The sequence below is a fragment of the Mytilus trossulus genome, chromosome 6 (assembly GCF_036588685.1).
Source record: "Mytilus trossulus isolate FHL-02 chromosome 6, PNRI_Mtr1.1.1.hap1, whole genome shotgun sequence".
Lineage (NCBI taxonomy): Eukaryota > Metazoa > Mollusca > Bivalvia > Mytilida > Mytilidae > Mytilus > Mytilus trossulus.
In genome coordinates, this window is record NC_086378.1 from 28,650,624 (window position 1) to 28,670,076 (window position 19,453).

Genomic DNA, 19,453 nt, shown 5'->3' on the forward strand with positions numbered 1-19,453 from the left:
TATGCAGTAAATCGCAGTTTGGCGTAGCAAACAGCAAGATAGCATCTCAATGCCACCATCGCACTCCAGCGTGATCATAATCGCACTTCAGCGTTGCCATCGCGGCTCTGAATACCATTGCGGTTCAAAGTCCTTCATATTAACAAAAGCGGAAAGCAAATATAACCTACATAAACATAATATAAAAAGTAATTAACAAACTTTTTCAATTTCACACAAAACAGACTGTAATGCCAGGGCGCTGTGTGTGTGTTCTTAAGGTGTAATACCAACAAATCATGTACGTCACATCCGGTTGTATACGAAAATAGGTAAAAAAACCAATTCCCTTGATTTTGAAAGTTGTAGGTAATTAATCCTTCATTTTAATGCAGTAAAACATGTCTGTGTCATAAACATGTCTTGGGTATTTCAAAGCACCATTATTTTTTTTATTTGGGATTTCTATAGAATATTTTGTAAACTTGAGGTTACATGGTAACTAAACCTTGTACACAGAATAAATAAGGGGAGAACTTTGATTGGTTAACTTCCAGTGATAGTTATTTTCTTATATGCAATGAAATGTTAGGTGAAATTTTATCTATAGTCCTGGACAGAATAAAACTTTAATCATACCAAGTATTTCTTTATTGGAAACAAAGATAAATTCTGCACATTGAAAAGTGCAAATTTAACAAAGACTAATAGTGGAAAATAAATGGTGGTATTACACCTTAATGATGAAAGATGGAAGTCTCCTAAATGTTAGAAAACTAAATATGAAGTTAAGAAATGCAGAATAATACAATTTTTTACTTGGAATATAGAAAGCAATGTAGAGATCGAATTTATGGACAAAGGGTAACTCTTTGTTCGGTTGTTTTAAGAAAGTGGAGCAACATTTCCGAAAAAAGGATTTTTTTTTACTTTGTTATAGAAACTAAACGACAAACGTTTTTTTTTAGAAACGAATCCCTTTATTTTTTTTACAGAGAGATGGCAGATATTTGAATCGTGCAATATTTCTTCAATGCGTATTTTTTGACAAAACAGAAAATACATGAAAAATAGTGGAGATATAAACCCTATATTACAACTTTTCTCAAAATTTCCTATGTTTAGGAACTAGAAAAATAAGGTATTTCAATAAGAGTGGGGAGATAGAACAATCATATTTCATCTATAAATCTTGGCTACAATGTACTAGGATGTCTAATTAAGTAATCTTATAAATGTTAGCATATGATACTATTTTTTCCCAAAAATTATAGAAAAACAAAGGAGTAGGTCCGGTAAGGGCCGATTTTGTCCTCAAATTTCAGGTTCATCAGACGAAAGATTTTGAACACTTTTTAAACACTTAAGTGTCTATTTCAATTGATTCAATTATATTATGTAAAGGATTTGAACTGATTTTGTCATTAAAAGGTTCCGATTCTAGCTCAAATATGGAAAATCTATGAAATATGCCAAAAAATGTCAAATTTTAGATCGGTTTTGTCAAAAATTAAAGTGGCCGCATCCGAGTTCATCCTCAACCTTTATATATGTTATGTATTATCATCAAATACAACTTACATTTCAATATTATGAATGAACACAAATGCGGCCACTTTCATTTAAGACTAAACCCGTCAAAAATTTAACTAAAATGCTAAAATTGTGAAGATTTCAGTACCTTGGCATGACTTTATGATGTTAGTACCCGATATATGTGCATTGTATTTATGTTGCAGAACCACTCTTCTTTCCAATAGATAACTAGAAATTTACATTTTAACAATTTTGTAAAATTGCTATATTTTGGGGCCAAATAAGGGTCATACCGGACCTACTCCTTTGTGAAGTAAAATGTATTAGTGGAAAAAGTGGTTGGTATGTTTCTGCGTAACCTCTTGTTGATTTTTGAGCGCGAGTACGTTATAATAATTGTCAGCTTCCCAATTGTAATGCCTTTTAAAAAATCTATATTTAAAGTTTTCTTTGTTAGATGATTATCAATGAACTAGTATACATTTGTGTTAAGGGGCCAGCTGAAAGGCGCCTCCGGTTGCGGGATTTTCTCCTTTTATTGAAGACCTATTGGTGGCCTTCGGCTATTAGGCTCCATTGAGTCGGATTCTCTGCTCTAATTAATCAACCATCAGTTAAGGTTTGCGCTACTTGTCCATATGTCTTATTTATATTAAAATCTACAACGCCTTTCACTTTCTGATAGCTTAAAAAGAAAATATCAGAACATTCATGAAAGTTCACTAAATTCTGCCTCATTGCCATATGATCTTTGTTTTTGCAGGATATGTCTTTTATTGGTGAAGAGTCTATCGCTAAAGCAGGTCGATGTGTTATTGTATGGCTCAATTCAATGTTCGTGGTACGTACAACTTCACTAGATTAATTATAAATGTAACTTAATTGAATGTACTTACTGGATCTTATATTTGAAAAATAAAACATAACAAATACCAATATGTACTAGGCAAATGATGGAGGCTATCATTATTTAAAGAATTTATTTCTGTATCTTTAAAAAATGTATTCCTTAAGTCGTAAATGTGTTCTATCAAAACATATCTCACTAAGATATATCTAAAAAAAACCATTAAAACCAACTCATTTATATTATTAAATTGTGTTAACATACCTTATTAATTTTTTTTCAATTGTTTGAAGTAACGGTCAAAATTAAAAGCATTCAAAGAAACAAAACTGTGTTACATTCAATTGAATTGTCATTGATATTGTTATAATTAAAAAATTACTGTTTACAAATTTTTGAATTTTTTGAAATACTAAGGTTTTTCTACCTCATGCATAGATTACCTTAGCTGTATTTTGCAAAACTTTTAGGAATTTTGGTCCTCAATGCTCTTCAACTTCGTACTTTATTTGGCCTTTTAACTTTTTTGGATTCGAGCGTCACTGATGAGTCTTTTGTAGACGAAACGCGCGTCTGGCGTATACTAAATTTAGTCCTGGTATCTATGATGAGTTTATTTATTACCAACATTAAGTTTTTTAAACATCTTTTGAAGGTCATTGGAGTAGTCATGGTAGCCATTGGGGTAATCTTAAAATCCCCGTCAGACGTCGGTTTCATAAAAGCAGCAGAGAATGCTATTAAAATAGCTTTGAATGCAGTACTAAAAGGAACATATCTTACCAACTACAGCATCAGTAGTTTCAACATGAGCGATCTATTCTCTGGAATATCTACAGGCATGATAGTTGGTGGAATCCTAATTCTGTTTTTATCTTTCTTTGGTTGCTGTGGGGGATGTTTCAAGATGTCAAAATTATTGATCGTTGTAAGTTAAGATGGTAATCAATTATTTCTTGCTAATTAAGGTGGTACCTAACACGACACGACTCTGTAAAATCAGCTATACGTTTTAATTACGTTGTGTTGTTAAGGGAATATTAAGCGTCTCAATGATTTTAATTAGTGTTTGTCAAACTTCTATCTAACCAGTGTAATTTTTCTGATAAAATGATTTGTTCAAATTTTTACATTTTTTTTATAATTTTGTCAAAGGGTCAAAGTAAATACATTGTCAAAAGTTTATGAAAATTAAACCAGCCAAATTAATTTTAATGAAGGTGTTGGGTACCACCTTAAACCTAAATATTTTCATTTTCTGTTTCCCTTGATGGCGAAGAAGATTATTCAGACAGTGGAAATTCAAATACCGTTAAACAACTGTGCCATGATCGCAAAATAGGCGCCGTTTGAATACAGAAATTTCTACAAAAATAAAAATGAATAATATAGTAGACAAAAACGGATGCACGCATTGTAAAAGGTCATACGGTAACCTATATTTGTTTAAAATGTCTGTGTTTTTTTGGTCTTTTGTGAAGAGTTGTCTCATTGGCAATCATACCACTTCTTCGTATTGGGTATAAAATTAATAGTATGAATTGGATTCTTTTAAATGTACACAACGTTTCTGCAATTGGAGAATTCAAAGAATCCAATGTATTTTCTGAAATCATTATATAAAACGCAATATGCAGCTATAAAAATTTATACAATTTTTCAACAAACTCGATAGATCGCAATCAAAACCTTCGTCGAGTATGGGCAATGATGAGCAAATCGCACAAAATATACAAAGTAATTGATAATAAGCTTCTGCTAGCAAGTTGGAAACATCCTTATATGTCAGATGTATTTCTTTATATATATTTAGATGATTCAAAATGTTTTCATTTTGAAAATATGCAACTAAATTCCTGAATTCATAAAACATATCATAACATTGCAATATGGAATTACACTATATTATAGTGCAGTAAATCATTATGTATATTGCAGTATTCAATATCAGTGGGTGTTTTCCTAGTAGTTGAACTTATAGTAGTCATCCTGATGTACGCTGCACCTAGCACTGTAAGTTTCGAATTTTCTTTTCAACTTTTTTCGAGTGTCACTGAAAACAAATTTCAGTCCTGGTATCTACGATGATAAAATTGAATATTGAAATGGGGAATGTTTTCAAAGAGACAACAACCAGGGTTTATTTACAACCACATTTTCGATGGCACTGCTGGTGGAGTGTTAATTCCCCGCGGGTATCACCAGCCCATAGTCATCACTTCTGTTTTGGCATGAATTATCATTGATATGGTCATATTTATAAATTAACTGTTTACAAAAATTTCAATTGGTGATACCCTTAGGCCTTTCTACCTCAGGAATAGATTACCTCAGCTGTATTTGGCAAAACATTTAAGATTTGTTGGTAATCAAAGCTCTTCTACTTCATACTTTATTTGGTCTTTTTAACTTTTGTTTTCGAGCGTCACTGATGATTCTTTGGTAGACGAAATGCACGTCTGGCGTTTATACAAATTTAAACCCTGGTATCTATGATGAGTTTAAGGCCGTGAAGTGACCTATAGATGTTAGCATATGTCATTTGGTCTCTGGTGGAGAGTTGTGTTATTGGCAATCTTCTTATTTTTACCTTGTAATACCGATTGGTGTCAAGCTCCAATTTGTCTGTTTGTGTCTAGACTTTGAATATTCAATTAATACAGTACACTAACCTTTTATTTTAAATATCTTTTCATTGCGCATTAAATTCGTTCAGTGTTTTTTTCTCTGCATGACTGAAGTAAAAATAAAGGTAAAATAAATGAGTAAAAATACTTAGAAATAAAAAAATATTATGATACATTTTAAAGAAAATCTTAATAATGAAAACAACGACAGCAACACGGATGGAAATCATTATAATAAGGACACTGATTTATAAAAGTAATGATGATAACAATGGACAAGTTGGATATTGCACTTACAAAATATAACATTATTTTTGTGATCAAAAAGATTCATAATTAGTATAAACAGATTGAAGATTTGAAGTGGATTGTTTTCCTATTGAAATTCTATGTGACCGCGATATGCAAATTATAATTTTAGATTCAAGGATCAATAAAGGATCTATTCAAACAAACTATGGAAGACTTTCGGGGAATACAGGGAGAAAACATTGCTTCCCTGGGGTGGATGTTTGTTATTTATGAGGTTTGTTATCAATATTTGAATATTTTTTAAAAGATTTAATAGAATATTGAAAAAAGAATAGATTCTTTTTTTAAATCAAGATTTTAAAACTTACATTAGTCTTACTTTTGTTCAAAATATGTATAGGAAGATGTGGTGTGAGTGCCAATGAGACAACTCTCAATCCAAATAACAATTTTTTAAAAAGTAAACCATTAAAGGTCAAAGTACGGCCTTCAACACGGAGCCTTGGCGCACACCGAACAACAAGCTATAAAGGTCCCCAAAATTACTAGACGTGTAAAACCATTCAAACGGGAAAACCAACAGTCAGTCTATTTACAGCTTTTACAACTTTGAAGATATTTGTAGAAGGAGTAGAAAATAAAACCAAAATAAAGCAAGTCGCCATTTTACATATGGCGGCTGATAATAATGAATGGTCTTTTTTATCAAAAAATTTCATTCCGTTCACCTTAAAGTAAAATGTATTTGACGATTACTTTCAGATCCTTCTAAATCAAATAGATTCAACTGTTCTGCTTTTTTAAAATACTTAAAATATTCGACTATGAACGTTCGTGATTAAAGTAGATCAGAAAAGCGCGTCTTGTATGCATTACATTTTACATTGTAACTAGGGATATATATTTTTTTTAATTCTAAATTAACTATTATATTATAGACTTTAATGTTCATCTTGAACTGTGCCTGTAATTCAGTGTTTGTCGTTTGTTAGTTACATTTTTGGCTTTTCGTTCAATATTTCTTTTAACTAAATAAGGCTGTTTTGTAGTAAGAATTTTGTAAAAGATTTAATGACTGGAGAATTTCAGGTAAATGTGTTTTTTTTTTAACCCTCCTCCTTTATTTCCAAAATTTCCGTTTTTTGTTGTCTTTCAATTTCAATATGGACATACATTCATCATGTTGTAAACATTCACAAGTCAGGCTTGTAATTCAGTGGTTGTCGTTTGTTTTATGTGTTACATAATTTTTTTTCGTTCATTTTTTGTACATAAATAAGGCCGCTAGTTTTCTCGTTTCAATTGTTTGACATTGTCATTTCGGGACCTTGTATGAAAGACAACGACGGACACAAAATGATTGCACTGTAAAATTTCAACTACCATTAAGATCGATTTTTTCAAATTTCCTTATCAAATTAGACTTGCATTTAAAAAAGATATGGGATATCTATTACCGTTTGGTTTCATATTGGAATTAATGATTGCATTTTCCCTAAGAGTTTTAGGTAAAACCCCGAGAATCTCACCTCCTAGAAATTTGAAGTGTCAGGATGTTTTGAAATATGTATGAATTTTCTTACATACTTGAAATTGTATAAAAGGAATAAAAACAAATTCAGTATGTTTACTGTACAAACAAACAACATACACCAATTGTGTCAGTTATATTGTTTAATTCATTTTTACTGAGAGAAAAAATTTGATTAATTGATTATTCAGTGGTTGTTTAAACGTCCAGTGGCAAAAAGTTTAATGCATATTCAGGACGAAAAGTCCTTTCAGAAGTATATAATGAAGTATTTGGTATAACAAATGTTTAAATTTTCTAATTATTTGGTAAATATCATTTTCTTAGCTAGTTCTAATTAATTTGTACGAATCAAATTTTCTAACAAAATAATATCTTTTGCTCTAAATTAACATATACGATTCTGATAACAATGGATAATATAAGGAACACTGTAACTTACATAAAAAAAGAGATTATGATTGTTAAATCAGTTGTTTTGTCAGTTCGCTCGTGTCAGTCGGATCACTGATTTTCGGCAATATCAAGGAAAAACCGACACGTTCTATTAAAATAATGTTCAACTACTGATTTATTGGTGAAATAACCTAATATGTCCTGTTCATAAGTATATACAATGTATGTACAGAACTACAAAAATTTGCAGTGCATGTTAACATAAAAGAATCAAATAATTTCTGCTATGCTTGTAGTAAATACGAAAACAGCTTACTATATTTTTTTTAGATATATACAAATAAACCGTCAAAGTGAAAAATTATATAACATGAAAATAAAAATACATAGATCATTCATTTATTGCAATCAGTTATATCAAACATGTAGTTGAAATAATTTCTAGAACCAGTCACTGTCTATAGATATAATGCGTCGGACATTGTATGCATAAAAATAAAATTAAGATTTTAACTGTATGAAATAAAATTAGTTTAGGGTTTCGCGGAACACAATGTCTCGCCTTCGTTTGCCGTAAACTTGAACTCTCAGGCTGAACTTTAATCAAGACACTATATTTTGATTGGTAGGAACTTCTGTCTAAGTTCAGAAAAATTTCCGGTGCCTATAAAATAGCCGACTTTAATTTAGTTATTTGAATCTGAGCTGGCAAAATAATATATTATCTATTATGCTGGTATCGGCAAAATAGCTACAAGTATTGCCTTTAATTACAATGCATATAAATTTTAAATACTATTCTAAATATAATAGCTTTGAGAATCGTGTAAAAAGCGTTCGTTGTTCATTCGTCAATGAATCATTCAACGTGCGTGTATCGTGCGTGCGTGTATCGTGCGTGTATCGTGTATTTATCATTCATCGTGCATCGTGCGTGTATCGTGCGTTCATCATTCATCATTCATTTTGCGTTAATCCTCCGTGTAACGCTCATCGCTCATCGTGCGTGTATCGTGTATCGTGCGTGTATCGTGCGTGTATCGTGCGTGCGTGTATCGTGCGTGTGGTCAGTTTGAATTTTAGAAGGTCTGTAGCTGACTATGCGGTATGGGATTTGCTCATTGTTGAAGGCCGAACGGTAACCTAAACATTTATTTGTTAATTTCGGTGTTATTTTGGTCTCGTGTGGAGAGTTGTCTCATTGGCAATCATACCACATCTTCTTTTTATATAATTGTCATTTCGAAAAATAACCAAGGATTTGGATTTAGATGGCCATAGTTTACAGATCAGCCTTCAACAATATGCAACAACTCATTTCGTATATCCAGTTGAATATGGCTCAATCATGCCAATATATATTACAATTGAAATTTTTTTTTTTTTTAAATGTGCTAAACATTAGAGGAAAATAGACTGCAACATATGACAACCACACTGTTACAGGCTCCTGGCTTGGGACAGGCAAATATAGAATGTGACGGAATTTTACATATCAAACAACCGAAAGGCAAAACAGCATAGGTACAAACTAAAATAAAACAGCTGAGAAGTTCTTGACACACGAGAATCGCAATTAATACTATAATTGCAAACGTATACTTATTGTATAAATCATCGTTTTATAACGATCGCACGCCCTCGTAACAATATTAAAGCATAAACGGTAAAGTAAAATACTAGTGAACATGATACAAGGAAATATTGAGAATATAAATTATTGATAGCAAATGTTTTTAGACACACGTCAATATCATAAACATAAGAAGATGTGGTATATTTGCAAATGACACAACTCTCCACCAGATAAATTAAAATAGAAGTTAACAATATAATATGAACATGTAGTATGATTATTAATAAGACAAGTCTCCATTAGATACCAACCGATGTAAAGAGGTACTTATAGTTGTTTTTAATCATTTGAAAACTGAAAACTTAGATAATTTACATAACACTAATGTCCTGCTTCGTTTTACTTTGGAAAATGGCATAACACCACTCTTAAAGTCCGAAACCTCTTACTTTCACCGTGTGTTCGTCCGTCAATTCGATCAACCATGTTTTGTTCACATTGTGTCTGCACTTCTTTTCGAATCGGTCAAAAACGTGCAAGATATGCTAAAAAGTATAGTCACAACAATACTGAACTCCGAGGAAAATTTAAAACGGAGAGTCCCTATTAAAAACCCGTAAAAAGAGTCTTTATGCACATTGTCTGTTACATATGTTGTTTCTTTTTTTTGCTCTGAAGACCAATACAATAGTTGTCAATTGAATTTTGACAAAATAACTTAAATGAGGTTTGAACATAAATTATATATATATTTTAAATTGTCTCTGATTATTTTAGTTTGAATGTTGCGGTGTAAATAGTTACAAGGATTTTCATAATTTTGCCCCACAATGGAACCGTTATCCGATAGCAAATGGAACAAATATAACTGCACCAATCACATGCTGTAAATCTCTGATCACAGACGGAGATATTTCATGTGCTACAGAAAAGGGATTGAATATATATGAACAGGTCTGTAGTTGGAAAAGTAAAAATATGTTTACAATTAAATATGATTTATTTATGTTAAATTTTATAATCATTCAACTGTAAATTAAAAGTTTTTCAAAGGCCTTCAAAGTATCTGACTCGTATCCCTTCAGGTAAATTTTAGAATTTTGTTTATAACCACTTGGGATTGACAATAACACTAAATGTGCAAGTTTTTTTCCGAAACAGTTGCATGTTTCGACGCATAATATCTAATATCAAGGCTAAAATCGTTACAGAGCTGATGTAACCGAAAAGTACTGACAAAATAACCAAACCCATACAAGTTATCAGACCTATGTATGAAGGAGATAACTCCTTGATTTAAAAAACTTTTATATTAAAACATTTCTTTCTACCAATGTCTGTATTTCTATGCATGTATCGAAGTACTGAACAAATTGGCTTGTAATACATGCATACAACAGTAGAAGATCGGCAACATATCAGTAATGCTAGAACTGTAAACATAATTATGCTTGGAATTGAATTTCCACAATCAGTATCGATTGTGTTAACGTTTATTCAAACGAGAACTTTATAGAGATCAATTACTACATTTATCTTGAATATTCTTTTCCAAGTGTTTTAAAAATAGTTCGAGAACAAGAAGGAGTTGATTCCATGGACAATCAAAATATTAGGCCAATCGATTAAAGATGTAAAAATTATTTGTATTTGTATTCATATAGTTCAACGAAAGTTTGCTTCCTATGCATTCAACTATTAATTTTAGGTTTCATTTGGTAATATTGTATTCCTACGTAAGTATACATCCCTGACTAACGGAACGACCATTTTACCTCAAGGGGTGGGGAAATGGTTATGTTTTTCCATAAACAAAATATTCTGACCCCCAATTTGATGACAACAAATAATACTCCGTGAATGTCGATTTTCCCCATACCTTATAGTGTTAAATTTTGAAGAAAACAACAATTTGTAATTTTGTTTAATAGCATAAAAACACCAATCAAATTCTAACTCAGACAAAACCATACACCTTCCCCCATTGAAGTTAGATAGTTGCTCCCAAAATGTTTGATTTTGAGTATTGTTCATGACGATAAATTCATAAATGTATAAACTATATTTTTTATTTATAGGGTTGTTTTGAGGCCATATGGGATAAAGTGTTAGGGAAACCATTGTATGCTGGTTTAGGATTTACATCAATGTTTGTATTTCAGGTAAAAATTGCAATCAAAGAGTAAAATCACAAAATACCAAACTCTGAGAAAAATTCAAAACGGACGGTCTAAACCACATCATCAAACAAAATACAGGTTCCTGACTTAGGACAAGTGCAAACAAATTCAGCGGGTTTTAACGTTTTAACAGGCGCCACCATCCACCCTTACTTGAAATATAAGTGTAACATTACAACAGAAAAAGACATACTATATACTATACAATATTAATTGAAAATGCTTAACATGATAAAAAAATATATTTAATTTAACTCAAACAAGAAAACAGACACTGAACGAATATATTTGATCTCTGACAGAATGTTAATATTCTTCATCTTTTGTAGGCTGTTTTAATTATATTTTCGGCAATTCTCAGTAAAACGATAACTGATGAAGCAAGGATAGAACCAATATATGGATAACAGCAGCTTAAGCAGGATGCATTAATTCAAGAGAGTTGAATGTGACACGAATTAATAGTTATACATTCTGCTTACCAATAGTCTATAAAAACATTCCATTGGAAAATGTTGCTTTTTATTATGTGTACTTTGCTGTTATATTATTTGAAAACAATAATGCGCTGTATAAAATATAAATATGCCATGATTTGAAGATATCGAAAACATGTATCCTTGTTACTTTGAAATTACACAACCATACTTCATTTCAGTACAAGATGTTTCTAATTAACCAAAGTATGCCCTATGCATGCTATGCATACATGTACTATGTCAAATCAATTATGAATAAACAATATACATTTGCCAGGTTTGTTTTTGGAAGTAAGATAGATAGGCTTTGGTGTGCGAGTTATCTATTGATATCAATAAAGCCCAAACTATGGTTTCTTTTTAAATACACCTTCTGCATAAAATTTACATTAATCTTCAATAGAATTGGCTAGTAATTCAATCTGAATATAGCATTACCATTCGGAAGAAGTATAGCTGTAATCTAATGGAAAGCTTAAATTCACACTTTTTCTAGAAATTCATGAAACAAGAAAAAGATCGAAAAACATTGTGATACTTTTAAGATTCTGGTACCATTTTGTCTTTAAAAAATTGATATCATTGATTTCCTCTTTTCGACTTTGTGACGTGTCGTCAAATGACCACTGCTAACTATAATTAATTGTATACAGCTGTTTCTGACAAATAAATATGTATATAAACATTGATGTTGATATTTTATCACAATGACATTCAGCTAGTTGACGTTGTATGTTTAAAAATAAAGTATAAATAATTGGCAAAAGATTAATTGATTGTTGTTTGCTTAACGTCGACTGGCAAATATTTCATGCAAGTTAAGGACGAGAACACATATATACAACCGATATATTCTGTAATAGAGGCTGTCTTGGAAAAATGTCGGGTAAATTTTGACTGGAACAATGAAATGTCTCCTTTAATTTGGGTCCCCAAAAGAGTGTTTGCAAGAGTTCTGAAGGTGCAGAGAGAGTAGCATTCTCCTTACAAAAGGCTTTGGATTTAACATCTTCTTTTTAACAGGACGTGGCTGTGTACTTTTAGATCCTGTATAGCCAAACGAACTTCCAACTGCGGCTATAGTTTAACTGCCGGTCGGAAGAAGACCAAAATGACTGTATTTCTGTGTTGCCTAATCACGTTTGTTGTTCCTTTAATAGTGAATTTTATAACTAGATAATTTATAAATATATGACATATTGTTTTTATTGGTCAAGGGAAGACAATCCAAATGTTTATTTAGACGGGTCTTTCTTTTCAAATGAATACAGGATTATCACATACATATAATGTATTTAAAATAGTGTTGACGAATGTGTCGTTTCTTATTATTTGAAAAGAATGGAAATAATAATTAGAAAGTCATTTCTGGTGGCACTTGAATTTAAAACAACAACATGATAGGACCGGAGCCCTTAGTGGGCTGATATTACTTAAGAAGGAGTCGGTTGAAGGAACTATTGATCAATCTGTCTCGTGGAGGGTTTTCAGAATAGATGTTTGGCCTCTTTTCTAGTTTTTCTTTTACCCATGATGTTATCATTTGTCCGTAGACTGACTTGTTTTATTGTCCCATTTTTGGTATCTCCTCTTCTTTTTATACCTTCATAGTATTGCAAGAAGTATACCTTTTATCATCAATGCATATTTATTTTCATTCCCCAATCTTATTTTCTTTTAGGTTATAATCTTAAAAAATAACTTAGAAGTACACACAAATAGCAATGCTTCAGTTAAACTAGCCACTTCCATTGAGAGAAAAACCCGGAAATCGATCAAACACAAATATTCTATACTACGGGTTTGTTGAAAACTAACCTTTTGAGAAAAGAGCTGACTTTTAATTTTCCATGTTGAACTTTTCTTTGTTGAACAGCAATCTTTAGAAAAGAATATTTTGTATTTTTTTTTTGCAATGGAAACCTCATCAAATAAGAATGAAGTAAATGTGCAATCAAAATACATCAATTACTAGAAAACAGTCAAATACCATAGCTAGTAAAACATTGATCATAAGACAGTCAACTACCAAAAAAAAGATGTATAACATATAACATATCATACATTATACCGACACAAAGCAGGTAAAATCATTCCTGCTGCTAATCACATGCTAAAATCAGATGACAACCTACGTCGCATTATTTGGTAAGAAAAACGAAAGGAAAGGAGGATGAAAATATAGCCAGTATAGTTAAAGAACCTTAGTGAGCGCGTTCACATACCCCGCGCCCCAACATTGTCACTGGACAAACAAAGTAACTGTAAGAAAAAACAACAACATTGAATTATAATTTCCTGTTGATATGTACATCTACATAGTATGTCCTTAAAGTCTAAAAGGTTTCATGAATACTGTTGCGAGGTTTCAGAGGAGTTTTGATGACAAATTGTTACAGTAGTACATTGAAGCAAATTAGTTCAAAGGGGTTTAACTAATAGAATAAAACCTCAATAATATTTTCCTGTCAATATGCGCATCTGCATAGTATGTCCTTATTATCTAAAAGGGTTTCATAAAACTCTGTGTGGTATCAGAAAAGTTGCGATGACAAACTGTTGCAGTATTATATTGAAGTAAATAAGTTTTAAGGGGTATATCTTTAATAAATTTCTTGTGAGCAGCAACCCTATATCAAGAAAATCATGATAGGAAATACAAGCCCGGGAATATCGTTTCAGTTCGGAGATATGTTATCCGTATGCAGGGGCTGCTGGATTTAGTAATTCTTTATATTTGATGCCTCGTTCTGTCATTTAAGAAACCAACTGATCTCTTACCAATAGAATTGCATCCTTTTATAGTTTATACAAAGCTCCTTGTTGCTTAGAGAAATTGTACTTGCTCTCATGCATGAGATAAACATCATATTTACAAGAAAATATATCGAAAAATGCGTCATATAGAGATAAAGGAAGATGTGGTATGGGTGCAAATGAGACAACTCTCCATCCAAGTACCAATTTATAAATGTAAACCATTGTAGGTGAAGGCACGGCCTTCAACACGGAGCTTTCCTTGGCTCACATCGAACAGCAAGCTATAAAGCCCCCCCTCAAAAAAAAAAAAAAAAATTACTATAGTCTAAAACCATTCAAACGGAAAAACGGGAAACGGGAAATCCAACGGTCTTATATATATATAAAAACGAAAAACGAGAAATATTTATAGATCACATAAACAGACGACAGCCACTGAACATCAGATTCTGCTAAGATGCTAAAATTTGTTTCCTAAACATTACCAACCTGCAAAAAAACAGGAATATTTTCTGGTGGAAACAATAGTTTTTAGAGGAAGCAATTTATTTAATCAAGCTTCCAGATATAAAAAAAAAATATAAATTGATAGAAAAGAATTCATTATGTGCGAAAAAATGTCTGAATTGTTTAAAAAAAAATTTGTAAGGACGCATATATCAGAATTTTGTGTGGCCCATTCTATCACCATTATATTTAACACAAGGAAGCTTTGGAATTTATACGTAGTCATTCTTTTAAATGTCGTGATTTTAACCTATTTTTATCACCAAAAAGATCAAAGATTTTGAAATAATCAACCGCATATCATATTCATGTGTATTTGAATTTAAACTTTGGCTTCAAATTATAGTCTTCTTCCTGTATCAAATTATTTCATTATAACGTGCCAAATTGAATAAATAAAATAAAGTGCTTAAATTGAGACTTGGTTTTAATGTACATGTTTCAGTATACAAAGATATGCTTGAATTGATAACGTTAATGAAACATTACTAAGTTCAAGAAATAAAGTTATGAACGGACAGTTTATTGCTATAAACATTAGAATCACAACTTAACTTTTTTTTTCAATATTGTTTACTTATAACTTGGAATTGCGCTAGGTTATAAGTTTCTTAAACGTGTATTAAATTCTTCAAGTTACTTCATTGGTCTCTAAATGATCCTTGATATTTCACGTATATAAGATCTGTCTGTATCTGTGTGTTTACACAATAAAAGAGGCGGAAGATCCCAAAAGGAGTACAAAAACCACTAAGTCTAAGAAAGACAGAAAACAGCAGGGTAAAACAAAAACGACAAAATAACACACTTATTGACGTTATATTGACGAAACAATACATTAAAAGACGAAAAACTGAGCAATACGAAACCGAACTTAGGTGATCTTATGTGATTTCGAGGTAGACATAACTTGCTCATATGAGCATATGAGACAACTGTTTTCCCAACCATAGTAAGTTCAAACTCATGTGAAGTTTCATTGTGTGAACTTTTTGTCACAATTACGTATATTCCGGGTGAACTCGCTAATGGAAGAAATGAGAAGTTAGTCATCTCATTTGATTTTGCACTCGTCATTTTTATCCTATTTTTGTTTTTGTTTCCTTTTTTTATTGAGGGGAAAAGGAAAATAAAAGGTATTTACTATAATAGCTAATAAGAACTATCTAGTATATAGTAATAAAAGGATATTAGCTGACAAATTCATGTTCACCTGTTTTCGTAAAATGATTGCAAGACAATATAAGATGGACGAAAGTGACTGCCGATAGAGAGAAATTATATTTCTTTAATCAATGTTTGAAACAAAAGCAATTGTAAACAAAGTATTTCAATTTAAGCCAGTTTCAAGAAAGATGCAAGTTCATAAGCCTTAGAGCTGTATGTTTTTTTAAAATAGAATCCCGTCATACATTGTATATATACGACTAATTGGATTTCATAGGTTGGTTGCAAATCAAAAGTCAGTTAATTTCTATGAGACATGCAGTCCTTGTAATTATGTTGTCTTCCATACCTTAGTACTTTCAAAGACTCAAGAATACAAAAAATCCACTAAAAATCAACTATAGTTACATATAGTAAATATATCTTTTTTGTTAGACCTTTTTTAAGAAAAAAATATTTGGATTTAAACAGTCAAATATTTTGAATGAATTCATATTTAAAGAGTGATTTGCTGTTGAATCAAAAGTTCTTCAAACATTTGTTTTTATAAGATTTCGCCTAAAATGTTTTATTCGTTGTATCAATCATCATGATTTGAATAAATATAGTGTTATAAGCAACTTCATACAAAAAAAAACCAATAGGAAGAACGTGACAATCTGTAAATAACATGTAAACAATGTCAATTTAAAAATCCGTGGGTATTTTAATACAAAACAATCAATTAATTGATTCATTAAACCCAATACACTGTTTTGATAATAACAACTGATAGCAAAATACGTACAAACGCTTTGTGTCTGTATGATAAATAAGATAATATTCCATTATTGAAGACATATTCTTTACTGATTTAAATATCTCATCATACATGACATATACACTGCTATAAACATTAATACTTAATGTAGATATAGCATACGCACTTACCAGGTGTGCTTCTAATGAAATACTGTGAGTGGAAAAACGTCCAATCCACAATAGGTTAAAACTGTTTCATATAGCCTATTCAAGATATACATGTATGCGTCGAACTTTTTCATCAATGTTGACCCTAAGTTAGTCCCTTCCGTGTTAATATTCATCATGCCTTCGGAATATACAAATAATATGACCAATTTCAAAATCAACCGGGTACCAGGCTATGTTAATTATCATTGGGGATAATATATTAGTTAAACTCAGTTTTATATAGTCTTTGATGCATGATTTTTTTATTATTTGTTAATAGATTTGAACTAGCTGTCAGTAACTGAGCGTACTCTGAGTTCTGAACTTAGTGTCTTTTTGTTGTTGGGATGTACAAGTACCCGGCCACGTTCATTTGTATTTGTAGTATGTGTATTTTTATCCATCTGATGAGTTAAGTCTTTTTCAACTGATTCTTATAGTTTGTTCTTATGTTGTACTGTTACACCACTATCCCAGGTTAAGGGAAGGTTGGGATCCCACTAACATGTTTAACCCCGCCACATTCTCTATATATAGTTGTATGTACCTGTCCCAAGTCAGGAGCCTGTAATTCAGTAATTGTCGTTTGTTTATATGTTACCAATTTTTTTTTCGTTCATTTTTTGTACATATATTAAGCCGTTCGTTATCTCATAAGAATTATTTTATATAATCATTTCGTGGCTTTTTATATCTGACTTTGCGGTATGGGCTTTGATCATTGTTGAAGGCCGTACGGTGACTTATAATAGTTGTATTTCATGTCATACCATATTTTTTTTTTTAATATTGAAAACAATTGCATTCCGGCTTGTTGACCCAACAGTGTGTTATTTCTCCGTTACATAAAATGTGTATTTACAAAATAAAAAAAAATCGTAAATAATTTTCTATAAAAAAAAACAAAAAAAAAAGTTAGGTCGACATTGATTTTAAGTCGTGAAAGACAAAAACATGAAAAACTGCCTATGAAGGGCAATGACTTTAGGAGTCATTTAGATAATGGTTTTGAAAATAGGAATTATATCTTTACAATGTTTGCTATCAAAGGCATATATATAAGACAGTTAATGCCTTTTTCATCCTATTTAAACCATGTTTGTTGATAGGCCGAATACAACACAAACTGTTTACTAGATACAAAAAGGATCATTGAAACAAGTTAAGTAGATCTTTGAAAATGTTCACAATAATGGACGACAACAGATGACTATGAAAGACGTTATTGCAAAAACTATCATGGTATAGTTTTATAAAGTAAAAAAAAAAACAAAGTATCCCTTATATTAATTATAAAATGTAAATATGTTGCATCAATCGAAATACAAGTATTTTTCATATCTTGTATGTTTGTAAAAAAGATTAAATCTTATAATTTTCATGATTTAAGAGTCAAATCCGCTATGAAAGTAAGATGAATGAAAAACGTCTTTTTAAAATTGGAAATGTGGGTAACGTAATTGTTTGATAAACATCGTGTTGCTAGCGAAATAATCCTCAACAGTTTTTACAATGTGACAAAAGAATCTCGAAATAGGTAGTTCTTCATTAGATATCTTTTTGGATTATTTTGGCTGTGTGACCGAAAGTGTGAAAGGTTATGAGAAATGTAACAACCTGTTCGTGGCTGGCATGGTGTAAAGTGAAAAATATCATCTGGTTAAATACTTTGTACAGGAAATACTTATACAATAACTTTGTACTGGAGACATAGGGCAATCTACTAACGGCGAATCAAATGCATTGTGTGTACAAAATGACACATTGAACGTACTATGTTTTCTACCATGCTAGCTTGTCTAGCTGACTAAATCGAATGACGTATATACCGCGAGTAAAGGTTGACACGCGAGGAAGTTATTCCCATAACACCCCATAGCAATATTTTTAACCGAAAGGAGTAGGTCCGGTAAGGACCCTTTTTGGCCCAAAAATATAACAGTTTTACAAAATTGTTTAAATGTAAACTTTTAGTTTTTTATTGGACAGTTAAATGCTTCTGCTACATAAATATGGGTTTTTTTCGGCAATACAATGCACATATATCGGGTTGTAGCACCAGTAAGTCATGCTAAATTACTGAAATCTTCAAAATTCTATCATTTTAGTTAAATTTTAGACAGTTTACGTGCAAAATGATAGTGGCCGCATTCGTGTTCATCCATAATATTGTAATGCAAGTTGTATTTTATGATAATACACAACATATACAAAGGTTGTGGATGAACACGGATGCGGCCACTTTCATTTTTGCCAAAAACCATCTGAAAAATGACGTTTTTTTGCATATTTGATAGATTTTTCATATTTGAGCTTCAATCGGATCGTTTTTAATGACTTAATCAGTTAAAATCTTTCACATAAACTAATTGAATCAAGTGAAATAGACACTTAAGTGTTTACAAAGTGGTCCAAATCCTTCGTCAGATGAAACTTAAATTTGAGGCCAAAATGAGTCCTTACCGGACCTACTCCTTTAAACAAACCTTTTTCATGAAGCTATCACCGCTTGCAATATTAAGGAAGAAAATCACTAAATATATATATATGGTAGTAAGGTCTTTTTTTAAAATTGCTTAATTATTGGTATCTACCAAAACATTCTTTTCTTGTGAGCGTTATTATCTGTAATAGCTTTTGCGCAGATATTGTACCAATTATTGAA

At 31.3% G+C, this 19,453-nt stretch overlaps 1 protein-coding gene across 1 annotated transcript; it reads left to right on the forward strand.

Moving 5' to 3' along the window:
* Positions 1-3,032: 3,032 nt before the first annotated feature.
* Positions 3,033-11,634, forward strand: LOC134722467 (uncharacterized). The gene is made up of 5 exons (XM_063586087.1): positions 3,033-3,209; positions 4,301-4,375; positions 9,522-9,698; positions 10,823-10,906; positions 11,254-11,634. Exons 1-5 carry the CDS (start codon positions 3,033-3,035, stop codon positions 11,329-11,331), a joined length of 591 nt encoding a protein of 196 aa, XP_063442157.1. The 3' UTR covers positions 11,332-11,634.
* Positions 11,635-19,453: the final 7,819 nt, after the last annotated feature.

What these genes read in the sequence shown, in the direction of transcription:
- LOC134722467 (XM_063586087.1), top strand. Translation starts at nt 3,033, where the DNA reads ATGGTAGCCATTGGGGTAATCTTAAAATCCCCGTCAGACGTCGGTTTC. An exon ending in GAATATCTACAGGCATGATA is followed by an intron (nt 3,210 to 4,300) that starts GTTGGTGGAATC and finishes TGTATATTGCAG; the next exon opens with TATTCAATATCAGTGGGTGT. An exon ending in CATCAATGTTTGTATTTCAG is followed by an intron (nt 10,907 to 11,253) that starts GTAAAAATTGCA and finishes CATCTTTTGTAG; the next exon opens with GCTGTTTTAATTATATTTTC.